Consider the following 15,086-nt stretch of genomic DNA (forward strand, 5'->3'; position numbering starts at 1 on the left):
CTTCTGGGAAATCAGAGAAGGTGACCTTGCTCTTTTTTGGGAGGACAAATGGCAACAAGAACCAAAAATATTAACAGAGGAATTTTGGAACCTTAAACATGAAACTGACACCCAAGGCTTGACTAGAGTGAAAGATTTTTGGGATGACACCCACAATAATGGAAAATGGAGGATATGGAAGGATATAGACTGCAAGAATGATAGAATGCTGAATACAAAAGCATAGACTCTTTGAAAAATGCTGGAACAAAGGATGATCTTGGTGACTGAAGGGCAGGACCAACTCAGATGGGGAAACAGCACTAAAGGAATCTTTAATATCAAGGAAGCAAAAAATTCTCTCCTTGAGCTGAATTCCCTAGCGCCAAATAGAATCTGGCTTAACCTTTGGAGACATCAAGGGTGGATGAAAATCAAACCCTTCATGTGGTTGGTTCTTCAAAGGAAATTCTTGACTTGGGACAACATTAGAAAGAGAGGCATACTTGGACCTTCCATATGCCAACTCTATGAAGCCCAAGAGGAAATGATGGAACATCTTCTCAATAGCTGTAATTTCACTTCCAGACTATGGGAGGTTTTCGCCAACATATTTCAACAGTCTGACAGGGATAAGGAGAGTATTATTAACACCCTTAACAGTTGGAGGAGAAATTTTTCGAATAATGAAGTTCTCAACCTTGCTTCGACCCTCTTTCCAAGTTTCATTATTTGGAACATATGGAAGGAAAGGAATAAGAGAATCTTCAAAAATGAAAAGAATTATGCTCCTCACCTGTTTGATCAGATCTTAAAACAGATCAAGGATACGGTAAGCTCAATAATCAGGAATCTCCCCAAAAATCCTCCCACTGGAATAGACTTGAGAACTCTCAGGCTGTTAGGATTGTAGGGGATCATCCCCCCTGAGTCAGAACAGAATAGCAAGTAATAGGGAGTCTGAAAAGGAATATTGGCAACCTCCTCCAAGAGGTTTTTTGAAGTACAACATAGATGGAGCCTCTAAAGGCAACCCCGGAACACCTGGCTTTGGAGGGGTTCTTCGGGATGAAGTAGGTAACATCCTCTCTCTTCTCCTTTGTCATCTTGGAAAAGCCACTAATAATATGGCGAAATTAATTGCCATGGAGCAATGCTTAGATTTGTTGAAGCAGGAAAACCACCACAACGTAATCATTGACGCTGACTCTGAGTTAGTTATTAACTCGGTTAAAAAGATCAATTATGGTTCAGAGCCAGAGAAAGTCTCTCAGCACTGGAAGTTAATATGGGTTTTTCAGCGTATTCAGGGTCACCTTCAGGGGCTTTTCTCTGTCAGGTTCATTCATGTGCGCAGAAAGGCTAACAAACTGGTGGATTTCCTAGCCAACCAAGGAGTTAGCTGCAAGGAAGGCAAAGTTGTGATGGGGTGGCAAGCAATGAGCAATGACAATCTGAAAACTCTTTGTCACAATCTCGCGGAAGAGGACAAAAAAGTGTTTCGAGATAAAACTAAAAGGGAAAGGTCGCAATGAGTCATTCTCGATGGGATCCCTCATTATGGTCATACAGGTAAGTGGAAGGCAAATTAAAGCAGGCTTTAGTAGCACTGATAATCACAACTTTAGGATTCAGCAGCCTTGGCCAGGCAGAGGGATTCGTTCCATAAAGATCTACAAAAATCCTGGTAGCAGGCACTTCAATCATGTTAAGAAGGAGTGGAAAGGTGGGCTCAACATTCTAGAGATTATGAAAGGCGATTGGGAGAATAGTGGAAGCTACTTTTCCCACAGTTTCATCATTCAGACAAAAAACCGCTTCTTAAGCGGTTTCCTGCAGATCGCACCACTCTCAAGCGTTAGGTGGTTTCTGTTTTTCGGAAGCGATACCACACACCTAATGACACGTGGAGGAGGGAGAGGGATGTATAACGCCCTCATCGCACGTTAAAGCTCGGGAATTTCTGTGGGGCGACTTCGTTCTGGTCCATTGGATGCATAGGCGCTAATCAACGGTCAGATTTCATCGTGCTGATTGGTTTGGGCGAATCGTTAATGTTAAGTTTTGGCGGTTTGGTTTTATGGCTTTCGGGGCCATGTGATGTGTTTTAGACCGTGGGTTGTAGAAGCAGAGTTCAATGTTCCAGTTAGTTCATGCAGTGGTGTGGAGCCGGGGAATCGAGGTTTACTTATCTTTGTAATTCGATTTTTTCCTCTGCGGTAGGGTCCAGCAGTGACTGGGTTATCAAGGTTTCTCGGTTGGTTTAGGGGGTCTCAGTTTCTGGTTGGAGGTCTTGCCTCTGGCGGTGAGCAACCTTGTTTGTGGTCCACTTTGTCTGGTGGACATATGTAATTTTTGTAAATTATTTTTCGTTTAATAGATTTGGAAGGAACGCCTCTTACCTTAGCAAAAAAAAGGTAAGGTTACATTAAAAAGTATTAAAAATATATGAGGGAGATGTTGTCACCTAAGGTAATATTACATTAAAAAAATTAAAAAAATATGAGGGAGATGTTGTCACGTAACGTAATATTACACTAAAAAAAATATTTAAAAAAATATGAGGGAGATGTTGTCACATAACGTAACGTTACATTAAAAAAAATATTAAAAAAAAATATGAGGGAGATGTTGTCGTAAAGTTACATTAAAAGAAATATTAAAAAAAATATATGTGTCGGCTAATATATATTGTATATGCTAAATATTTGTGTAACGTTACTATATATGTGTGAGCTAATATATATTGTATATACTGAAGATAAGTGTAAAGTTACCTTAAAAATAAAATTAAAAATGTGTTGGCTAATATTAACATATATTGGGTAACATATAATATTATAATATTATATTTTTTTGTAATCAATATATTTCTAACAATTAATATAGATGTGTTCCATCTATAAATTTAATTAATAAGCCGATAAAAAATTAATATTTACAATATGACAATATTTTTGATCATGAATATTTACCATGGATATTATTAGTCCCTGCCTTGCCTGGGACTCTTAGCAATCGATCGTGCGTTGACTGCCTATTAATATCTTGTTTGACCAAAAAATATTGCTATACATCACAACTTTAACCAAAGTTTTCATATTACAAAATAATATAAAATTTATTATGTAATTTTTGATTGGACAATAAAGTTGGCGGTCTTATTGGGCGCTTCGCAGATTTCAAGACATTATGTTCGGGGTAAATATAAGATATCCAAAGTTTTCACAGATGAAAAGTTTTTGTTATCCAAAGTTTTCAGAGATGAACATACATTGTGCTTAGTGCTAGTTTCTATCCAAAGTTTTATTTTAGAGCTTTGATATTTTTTGCTTTTTATCTAAAGTTTTATATTGGACGTCTTAATTTTGGATGGCTCATTTCACTATGTGAATTTTACGCAAAGTTTAGATGGCTCATTTCTATATAAACAGTTTCGAAAAATACTTTGAACATTTATAGTAATTCGTCTGCTTCTTACACCTGCCACACAGCATGCTTACACCTACCACACATGCTCATCCATCTTAAACTCGCCATAGGTTTACATTCAGAAATAAATATACATTTGGAGCTACGCCATTCAATTTTTAGTTGCAGATATGACATTTCATTTTCAATTTGTGCTGAGAGACTTTGATAGTAAGTTGCAGATAGTAAGATGTCTCACACCGCTGGGTACAGCACGGGAAAATGCAAGCTCTTCACCGTTGTTAGCAGGCATTGGTAGCCCTGCACTTTTGACTGTACTTAGGTCCCCTGCTTCAGGCTCTACTGCTGTTGCTGCTGCGGATACGGTTACTGTACCATCCCCTACGCAATCATGGCGGCCACCTTACGTCGGCCTCAACCCTGTTCCTCTCAGCCTAGGTCAAACAAAGGTGGATACAGCTCGGCTTTTGGGGAAGAGATTGAGGGATGCAGAAGCAGTTCTCACCAGGCCAGCCAATACGGTAATGAAATTTCGCCTGTAATCTTGTAAATTATGCATTCTGTAAATTTTGTATGTTGAAAACTGTAATTGTTTAATTGGGTAGGCGCCCTTTACAAATTTCGCCGGTGGTGGAATAGCTGTTGGATCAAATAATGGACAGGCAGGGCAACAGAGCAGTTATGAATTAGCGCTCTCTCAACCGCAAGCTCAGTCTTCACCTCCACCGGGAATTGTGGCAGCACCTGCACACGCACCCGCACGCCCTCGAGTAAGGGCCAGGCGTGGTCAAGCGACAGATCCTCATAGTATTGCCGAAAGAGTAAGTTATTGCCCAATTCCATATATGCTAAACATAGTGATCATGCCCAGAATCTCCCAGAGTATTTCTTGTTTATTGATTTTTAAACATGGCGTTTCATCTGTGTGTGATATTGCCCAACTCTTTTTTAGTTGTGATATTGCCAAATTATTAGTCGCGTATGTTAATTTAGTTATAGTTTCCCATAAAACTACTTCAGATTAGTTTTAGATTTCTATTTGACTTAGTATTATTTAGTTTAGTTTAATCTTAATAATTATTTTTTTAAGTTTATTTTAGTTTTAATTTTAGTATAATTATGTTTTAGTTTAATTTTATGGTTTATTATTTTAGATTTTATTTTTGTTTTAAATTTAATTATTCTAGATTTAATAATACATTTTTGGATTAACAATAGCTTATGGTTTGGAGGGCAGATTGAAAATGGAGGATTTGACGAAGCAAAACAAATTCCAATTTTTATAAAAGGAAGCGGAAATGCAAACTGAAGGGAACACTTTTGGAATCTAGATGCTAAACTTGACGAATTTTTGGGAGGTTTTTTGCAAGTGAAGAAACTGAGTTGAATGAGTGAAGAAAATTGTGTTGTCACAATTTCCTTCCTGAAATTATTTGTATTTGGAGTTTGAAACAAGTAACCAATAGCTTGTACAATATTAGAAGGCTTTAATGTTTATTTGTTGTATCTATATTTGATATTATTATCTGGTTTACATAATACTTCTATCACATTTTGAATTTCATTGTTTACATAATACTTCTATCACTAGACTTTAGCTAATTAAGCTAAATGAAGAGAAACTTACCAGAGTGGTTTGGACATGTTTACAGCAACGAAGAGAAAGAATTGCAGAAAGAATGAAGGCGTTACAGGAGCTGGTTCCCAACTGTAGTAAGGTGATTTTCTTGCTTGATAGAAGTGATCCACAATAACATATAATCTCTAATATAATGATTGATTAGTTGTAATGTATGTTTCTTGTTTGGCAGTTCCTTTTCCTTTGTGTAAAAATGAAAAATCAAATCTCATTGTCGGTACTCCAAGTTCCTCTTTTTTCATAACTTCCTGAAAAATGGTGATTCATATATTGGATACGCCTAATGGCAACCTTTACAGTACCTCTTTCAGATAGTTTCAGAGATATGCATATTACTATATCAGATAAACTTAAACATAATCCACTTTGAAATTGTTTGAAGAACATAAATACCACATGATATTGTGGCACCAAATCGTAATAAATACAGCCAATCATAGTTCTTTTCTAAACCTATCAGATCTGTTTAGTTATATCGCTTTGGACTGGGAGGTCATTGACAACTTGAGTGGGTTAATGGTAAATGGTTAAGAAAAGGGATAAACGAGAAATAATTTCGTGGATGAGAGTGTTTCAGTTTGGAAGTAATATTTAATATTAGTGGATGATAAGAGGATAATATATGAGATTTAAACATTCATTCAATATTTAAAATTTAAAAAATTAAAATTCTAATAATTTTATTTCATAGTGATTTATATCAATAATATTAACTAGTATTTCCACATTACCGTGCAAAGGAACGTTGATGGTTAAACAAAGGGCGACAGGGTAAAAGAAAGGGAATGCTGCGTTTAACAGAGAAAAAGACACCTGTTTAAAATTTTGTTAAAAACAACAAATCTGATTAGTGTCATCAGGATAAATCTTACCATCAAAAACATTTTTACATAAAAATATTATAAATTATTAAACAAAAATCTGAAAGATAATTTTTATCCAAAAACCAGGGATTCAAATATTTTACATCGAACTGAAAGATACCAAAAGTGATTGCTCTTCAATATTTGAAAGATTCTGCCAATATAAGCTTCGAAAGGTACACTAAAATTGTTTTTGTTTAGTTCAAGAGAGGTCGTTTTCAATGAAATAGGTTAACGCTGGAGGCCCAAAAGCATCGGAAGTGAAAGCCTGCTCCAAATGTACATTACGTCCTCCTTTCAACGTTACATCACTGTCCTTATCACATTATTTTTATGTGCGTGTATTGTGTTGTATATAGCTGCGATTCTCTCAAGGCTTTGGACAACTTGGTGCATCCAAACTGAGTGATTGAATTATACAATCAATGGTACTTTCTGCTTTCTTGTATTTTACGACGGAGTGTTTGATGGATTTAACCTGACAATCAATCGTACTTCCTTTGTATATATTTTTGGTATTTTGCGACGCAGAGATTGAATTTGTAGACGCATTTTAACCGTCGAATTCCGCTACTTAACACGTGAGTAACAATGAATCATCTGTCTACCTATTTATTGAAATTGCAATTTAATCCAGGTCTGGTTTAAAGAGTCCAGAAAAATTTAAAAAATTTAGGAGTGTTTAATTTTTTTGTTTTTAGTGTGGAAATGAGTTCAATATTAAAAAAAAAAAATAATTGTATTACCCACAATTACAATGGTAACCCTAATTCTAAAAATTTCCACCAAAATTTTTCAAAATCATACTTAAGGAAGGAACACAATAATTGATTCTTAAGCATTGCATTACCATTATAGGCCACTTATTCCCCCTACTACTAGTGAAAGGAAAAAGGGAAAATATAAAAACTATCATTAAAGCAGTCCAATCCAAGTTACACCTACTATATCCATAGGGATTGTGTTGTCTTGTCTTAAAGGTACCTACTATATCCATAGGGATTGTGTTGTGTCGTCCTAAAGATAATGATTTTATCATAGAGATGATAAGGGGACTATTAACAATAGTGCAAAGTTGAAGTTACAAGTAACTGGAGTCTAGTAGTAGACTATATACACTTTGATAGACTTTACCAGTTAAATTGTTGTTGCTGCCCTCACCATAAATACCAAAATACAAATGTAATATAACTTAAAAAAATTGGGCTAAAATTTTTAGCTAATATGAATATTTGGGATTGCAATAAAAAAATCATATTTTTTTTTATTTTCCAGATAATATGAATATTTAGCATTTTCATATTCAATAAAATATGAATATTTGTAGCCCTATTTAGAAAACCAAAAGAAATTTGTAGCGTATTTAAAAAACCAAAAGAAAACTTTTTTATTTTTTTGATGCAAACATAAAACTTTACATAAAACCTCTAGATTTTTTTTCAGAGTAAAAACATTAATTAACAAAAACTTTTGATATTTCCAAGGAGGAGAAAATAAAGAACAAAAATTTTTCATGTAAAACCCTTCGATTCTTTGCAAATAAAGATAAGATTTTTATTTCTTTGTGGAGGTAAAAGTAAGTCTTTTCAATTTTTAAACAAAGTTGAATGAGATACACAAACAAACCAAGGACAGACGAAAATTATTAATCTTGATAAACAGACGGGGAACTGATGTACCACTGCGTACGGTCCGTGAAACTGCTAACAGTGTCGAACAAAAAGTCATTAGTTAGGCTGCTGATGTGTTTCTTCTTTGTATTTTCTAAGATGCTGATGTGTTTCTTCTTTGTATTTTCTAAGAGTACGAACGAGTAGTTAGGCTAATTGTGAAGCATCAATGCAGCATGTAGGGAAGAAAGTTTTTGCGTACTCTCCTTATTCTCAAATAGTATTAAAAATTTTGCGATAAAATTTTATTTTAGCATGTTGAATGGAATGGACATTGGACATGTTTTTATGCAGACGGACAAGGCAGCTATGCTGGATGAAATAATTGAGTACTTAAAGTTTCTGCAGTTGCAAATGAAGGTAAAGTTTCTTTACGAATTTTAAGCTTACAGGCATAGGGCTAGACTAGCTACTATTCTCCAAATACTGAGAGCAGTCTCCATTGACAGGTCCTAAGCATGAGTAGACTTGGTGGCACAGGAGCAGCTGGTCAGGCTATAGCAGATATCTCTGCAGATGTAATAATCATGTTATTTGTTATTCTGAAGTAGTTTCTTCAATAATATCATTTGATGTGATTACCAACATTAGAAATTGAAAAATAAAGGTTAACAGAAATTTGATGAAATGTCAAGCTTCAAGCAGCATGCAGCTTAGCAAAATCAAGAAGGGTACTGAGAATATTGTATTTGGTATTATTTTACCTATGTTTCTGTCTTTTCAATAAGCAACCCTACGCTTATATTTGTAAACTTTCATATTATTTAGATAACACCATGTAAATAAGTTAATGGAAATACAATCCGTGACCGCAAAAGCAAAAGGAAAAGGAAAAATTGCACCCTTCATAAGCTCTGTTTCAGCTAATCAGTAGGTCTAACTAAAACAAAATCCATAGGTTTCGAATAAAACCCAATTGCATATCAAATTCCGCACGTCACCGTCGATTTGACAGCTCTAGGTGAACTATTTCAGTTCTATTTCAAATGCCATTTCAAATCAGACAGTATACAATCCATTGGTGTTGTCCTTGCAGACCTCGGCAGGGACTACCGCCATGGCAGTGGCTCCTTGTTAACTTCTAAGTAGGTTTTTAACAATACCATGGGCCATCTAGACTTTTGATTATTATGTTATGGATCTACGATTTTAATTGTTAAAATACCATGGGCCAATATCTTGGCTTATCAATACCACATGCCCAAAAACAATAACTTATTTCAAAATAAAAATAATTTAATTTAATTTAATTTTATAACATTTTTTAATTAAATCCAAGAGAAAAATGGTTATAATTACACTTGAGGTATATCTAAATCGTCCATCCTCACGACTACTAACAATATTTTCTTAGAGATTAAATGGAGGTTTTAATAAATTAAAAAATGAGAATTATTTAATATATACATATGTGAAACTTATATAATATAAATAATATTATAAATAACTAGGATAGATGCATCTTAACTAAGGATCCAAGCCATCAGAAAGCAAAGTAAGTGATTAACAATGATAGAGGAAAGATAGTGCATGATTTTTTAAATTTTTTATTATTGTATTTTCTTTAACATGATTGATCGAAAATATAGGTTTAATATTTTACAACCAATTATCTTTTTTATTTAATTATATACTTACGTAAATACAATACAATGGGGTCATATTTAAGAAAGAGAGTGATATGGAAGGGGGAATACAGTGTGGGAGAGAGAAATAAGGTGAGAGACATAGGGAGAGAGAGAAAGGAAGAGAGAGAGAGGAGGGGGGAGAGGGAGAGAGATGGATTTGGAGGGGGAAAGAGAGGGAGTGACAAGGGAGAGATGAAGATTGAATGAGGGAGAGAGAAGAGGAGGGAAGAGAGAGATAGGGAGACATAGATATGGAGGGGAGAGAGAGAGAGAGAGAGAGAGAGAGAGAGAGAGAGAAGGTGGAGAGAGAGAGGGAGAGGAAGAGGGAGGGAGAGAGGAAGAGGGAGGGGGAGAGAGATAGATAGATATGGAGAGAGAGTGTGTATGTTTGGTGGGTGAAAATGAGAGATAAGGGGAAATAGAGATATAGATGGGGTGGGGGAAGGAGTAGAAGAGAGAGTCAAAGAGAGGGAGGGAGGAAGAGGGATATATGGGAGATGGAGGGGGTAGAGAGAGAGAGAGAGAGAGAAGGGGAAGAGATAGAGAGGGAAAGGAAGAGGGAGAGATAGATATATAAATTGATAGATATGGGCATAGAGAGAGAGAGCGTGACATATGTTTAGGGGGTTGAGCTAGAGAAACAAATAAAGAGATATGGAGGGAGGTATAAATATTGATATGGAGGAAAGAAGAGAAGGATAGAGAAATTTCAGGAGAGGCAGATAAAATGAGACGGGGGAGAGGGAGGCAAAGAGAGAGGAGAGGGGGAGGGAGGTAGACACGTAATGGAAGGTGGAGAGAGAGGGAGGAAGAAAGAGTCTCACAGAGACGAATACAGACATAGAAGTTAGATCTAGAAAGTCATGAATATTTAATATTTTCAATGTGGTTGTTGATTTCTAATCCTATTTGATCACATGCACTATATGGATTGATTTCAGTGTAGATGTTGATGTATAATTCTATTTAGTACCTTACACTAGGTGCATTGATTTCAATGTCGATGTTGATTTCTACTCCTATTTGATTGCTTGCATAGGATGCATTGGTTTTAGTGTAGATATTGATTTCTAATCCTATTTTATCGCTTGCACTAGATGCATTGATTTCAGTTTAGATGTCGATTTCTAATCATATTTAATACCTTACACTAGATGCATTGATTTCAGCGTAGATGTTGATTTCTACTCATATTTGATTGCTTGCATTAGATGCATTGGTTTCAATGTAGATATTGATTTTTAATCCTATTTGATTGCTTGCACTAGATGCATTGATTTCAGTATAGATGTTGATTTCTAATCCTATTTGATTGTTTGCACTAGATGCATTGATTTTAGTGTAGATGTTAATTTCTGATTTGATGCAACAAGATGTATGATGTATATTAATTTCAAAGTAATTAGATTAATAATGTGCATTGATTTCAGTGTAAGAACATCTCTACCTCCTTCATCTATATCTCTATCTCCCATTGCCTCTCCTTCTTTATCTATCTATCTCATCCCCTAAACATACACACCCTCTCTCCATATCTATCTATCTCTTTCTCCCTCCCTTCCTTTCCCCTTCGTCTCTCTCTCTCTCTTCGCCTCCTCTCTCTCTCTCTCATATTTCTCTCTCCATATCTATATCTCTTCCTCGCTCCATGTCTTTGCCTCTCTCTTCTTCCATTCCCCTGCCCCCCCATATATATCTCTCTATCTCCCCTTGTCTCTCCTTCTCACCCCCAAAACATACACACTCTCTCTCAATGTAAGCACATAAAAATTATTCAACCATAAATACCATACTTGAATTTTCATCCTAAATAAAATGTTTGATTAATCCAAATGTTTGCTTCTTAAAACTATAAACTATTTATAATTGGGTACATTCTTATTATTCTCATTTTCCATCATTCAACATTGTTAATTACTTTGAATTAAAACGCAATAATAAAAAATAACTACCATTGACAATTATTTGGGGTTTAACACTCCATAAGTCACAATGATTGAATTTCGAGAAAACTACTATTAATATTTGAGAGGAACATAGACAAGATATGTTGTTTACTACAATAGCTCGAGTTAAATATTTGAATGGTCTATGATTCCAACTACTCTTTTCATATGATCGATATGAGAAAAGGGAATATTGGAGAGGAATAGAGACAAGGTACATTGTTTACTACAATAGCTCGAATTAAATATTTGAATGGTCTATGATTCCAACTACTCTTTCATATGATCAATATGAGAAGATGGAAAAACTAATAGGTGTGACAATAGGAACATTAGAAGAAAATAGTTTCAAATTGATTGCAATGAAGATTGTTTGTAATTGCATACATTCTTAGTATTCACATTTTCTATCTATCAAAATTGTTACATTGACACTTTGCACTCAAAATTTGTATTTCATCATTCAAGCTACTAACAGCCTCTCTCATCTCAAAAAACTGGGGTAACTAAGCAAATTTTAAATTAAATTGACCAAATTAATCTTAGACATATTTAGCATATTTAAAATGATCAAAATAATTAGATGTTCAACAAATTTTGTATGACTGTACAGAACTGAAACCAACCTAGACCCATCTTAACACCAAATCTATCTAGTGTTGAGAGAGATCAAATCTCTCGAGGTGCAAACCTTTCCTCAAATTTTTCACTCAAAAAATAAGTACCAAAAGGAATCAAATCTCTCAAAGTACAAACCTTTCCTCAAATTTTACACTCAAAAAATAAGTTGCACCTCGAAAGATTTTTTAATAAATAACAATTCTATTATATAAAATAGAATTATTTTTATATATGATTGAGAATTAATTTAGTTCCACCCCAAGTTTTTTTTTTTAATTTACCTTTTGTTATTACTTAGCGTATCAAGCACAATTTTGTTACTTTATAATATATATATATATATATATATATATATATATATATAATTTTTTATTTAAATGAATTTAAAATATAGGGAAAACAAATTGAATTATTTAGAATTAAGTTGGATGGTAATTTAGGATTCTATTCATTTAATATAAAATAATGTTTGTTCGCGTATGGACGGCCGGTCATAGATTTCTCGTGATAAGAACAAGGGAATCTGATTGGAGCTACCGCTCAATATGTCTTTTACATGTTTGAATAGGATGGAGTGTTAAAATTAAAATTAAAACAAATCTAATTTTGTTTATTTGTGTCTAATATTCAAGGTGGGTATTAAATGTCCCATTGTGCTTAAATTTCCCTTAGCCCAAGTAGGCATCGCATTTGATTTATTTGATTTACTATGTTCAAGCCTATGATCACTTTTATTATTAGTCCCTGCCTTTGGTAGCACAGTGACTATTGCATTTGCTCGGGCGTTGAATTCATATTAACTATGCTCACTGGGTCATCCACCCAAAGGTTTTTAAAAATATTTTTTTTAAAAATGCTTTTATCCGAAGTGTTTGTTCGGAGGTCTTATTGTCGGCCTGCGATTCATGCACATCAAAAAATGTTTATGTAAAGTTTGAAAAAACCCATCAACTATTTTATCCAAGGTTTGCGGCTTTATTCAAAATTCGAAAAAACCCATTCACTTTTTTATCTCAAATTTGAAACTGCACATATCCTTCATTTTATATATTCCAAAGTTTAAACCAAATATATTCTTTGTTTTACAATTATTTAAATCAAATATATCTTTCTTTTCACAATTATGTAAACGTAACGGTAGTCTTTGGGATATGCATATCATTGCCTTGCCTTACCACCTATTGCTATCATGCAAATTGGAATAATATATTAAAGAGCTTTTCCTTGCTACCTATCTACTACAACTTGGTGTCAAGCAAGGTGTTAGGGTGTTGGCATCCTTCCACCTCCTATACTCACATATTATCGCTATCAACTAGCTTACTGCTTCAGGGATAAACTATTATTGCTATCAACTAGCTTGTTGTTTCAGGGACAAACTATTATTGCTATCAACTAGCTTGTTGCTTCAGGGACAAACTGGGACAAACTCATTGGTGTGCAGTGCTTATGGTGCACATAAATGTTTCATCAATTCATATACCCGAGCAAGTTATTTAGTAGGTCATGTCTCAGCTAGTAGATGTTAGTTTCGAGAGGGATAATCGACATGCAGGGCAGGGTACAAAACAAAATATCTAGCATGAGATATAGAGACAGAGACAATAGAGTAAGTAACATAGCTATCTCCAGCAAGGAGGCCAGCGAGATGGCCAAACCTCTTCCATTCAGTCTGGTCTTTTGTTCTGAATCTATATTACGAATCTATAGTCGTAATAGCTGGCGCTTCTACCCTTACATCCATGCATGATGTCTCTATATATTATGCTACCTTCGTTCCACCTCTCTCAAGCCCTTAGGGTGACATGCTCTTAGCCTACTTGAGCAAGAAGCCCCACTAAGGCATACTAAAGACACCACCAGCGGCTAGGGTAGCGGTTTCACCAGCTTCTTTAGTCGTTGTGTCTCTGCCTAGCTGTATCAGCTTCCATCGTTGCTTTTGATATAACCCCAATACTATTACGGGTATCCCTATCTTTAACTGGTATAGGTAGATACTATGGAAATGGAAACAATATACATGATGTTAGACTCTATCCACGACATGGATGATGGGGCACTAATGACATGGTTGATGGAGCACTATTAGGAGGAGTAAAGACATCTAAAGCATTTGTTAACCCATAGCTTGAGCTCATTCAAGAGAAAATTTCAGATCGAGGTAATGGAATTGGGTGCAAAACTAGATGTTTTACTTGCCTCACAAAAGGTCAATATTGAAGGAAAGAATTTGGTTCACTAAGGTCTGGACATCTGTACTTATCCTAGTTGTTGTTGCTCATGTACAAGGTATATTTCTTATGTGTCTGCTTGTTCTTCCTGCACTTTAAATGCTTACCACTGTCTTCTAAATGCCTAGCTCTCTCTTCACTCGTATGTGTTTGCTTGTTCTTCTTGAGATTTAAATGCTTAGCTCTATCTTCATTAGTAAAAAGCACTAGTCCTTGACCAATGAATGAACTTTTTGATTATATAGTATGTAGTGCTTATAAAAATAGTTGTCTTTCTCACTTTTTTCTTGCGAGTTAAAATTTGTATGGTTTATTGGTTATTTTTTCCTATGAATTTATTTGAAAATTTTTTATAGGCCAAGAAAAGATAAAAGTCTTACCATAATATCTATCTCATTGATGGGAATGAACTCTCATCATATTTTCCAACGCCTTATCAACTCTTTTAACTTACCAATAAATTTTCTAAGATTCATGCTAATGAAGTCCGAATGTGTTTTAATGGTTTGCAAAATTCTTCTTAAAAACGATTCTATGAACGTGGCATTTGTTTCATTAAAAATTAAATAGGGCAACTTGTAGTGAAATTGTTACAGTGAAAAGAAATCATTAACGACCATCTTATAAGGAACAAAAATGTTCAACTCTATGAGTATTGACAATTATACAAACTGATTGTTCTAATTTTGATGCCTTGACAATCTATTAACAACATTGGTTTTGCCATTTTTTTTTGGTCTTGCACGCTCTTTCACTTTATTATAGCAAAAACATAGATTATGGATACTTTTTTGGTCATTTTCTGAATAGATTATGGATCTTTCATTGAATTACCTATTATTATTTAAAAAAATAAATTAATGTTTTCTTCCTTTCATATGGAGTAAAACAATAAGTCAAAATAATTTTTTTTCTTGTTCCTTATATTTTTATTTATTTATTTAAAACATTTAAATTTTTTGCAAAATATTACAAAATTAAAACTTTTGTTTATTTATTTAATTTTTTATCTGCGGAAAAATCATAACTTTTTATGAAGAGATAAAAAGTTTTTTTTTCTAAGCAACATTACCTACT

At 34.3% G+C, this 15,086-nt stretch overlaps 1 protein-coding gene across 1 annotated transcript; it reads left to right on the top strand.

The window, feature by feature from the left end:
* The first annotated feature begins 3,581 nt into the window (after nt 1-3,581).
* On the top strand, nt 3,582-8,248 carry LOC149253456 (uncharacterized). Its single transcript, XM_089454486.1, has 5 exons — nt 3,582-3,932; nt 4,017-4,232; nt 5,064-5,129; nt 7,878-7,943; nt 8,033-8,248. The coding sequence occupies exons 1-5, from the start codon at nt 3,582-3,584 to the stop codon at nt 8,132-8,134; spliced, it is 801 nt and encodes a 266-aa protein (XP_089310612.1). The 3' UTR covers nt 8,135-8,248.
* The last annotated feature ends 6,838 nt before the right edge of the window (nt 8,249-15,086 follow it).

Source organism: Pinus tabuliformis, chromosome 7 (genome assembly GCF_031772625.1).
Source record: "Pinus tabuliformis cultivar Carrire ecotype Pingquan chromosome 7, CPIR1, whole genome shotgun sequence".
Taxonomy (NCBI): domain Eukaryota; kingdom Viridiplantae; phylum Streptophyta; class Pinopsida; order Pinales; family Pinaceae; genus Pinus; species Pinus tabuliformis.

Excerpts from the sequence above, each read along its gene's own strand:
- LOC149253456 (XM_089454486.1), top strand. The coding sequence starts at position 3,582 with ATGACATTTCATTTTCAATTTGTGCTGAGAGACTTTGATAGTAAGTTG. Across the intron at positions 4,233-5,063 it reads CTCATAGTATTGCCGAAAGA|CAACGAAGAGAAAGAATTGC; the intron begins GTAAGTTATTGC and ends ACATGTTTACAG. Across the intron at positions 7,944-8,032 it reads TTCTGCAGTTGCAAATGAAG|GTCCTAAGCATGAGTAGACT; the intron begins GTAAAGTTTCTT and ends CTCCATTGACAG.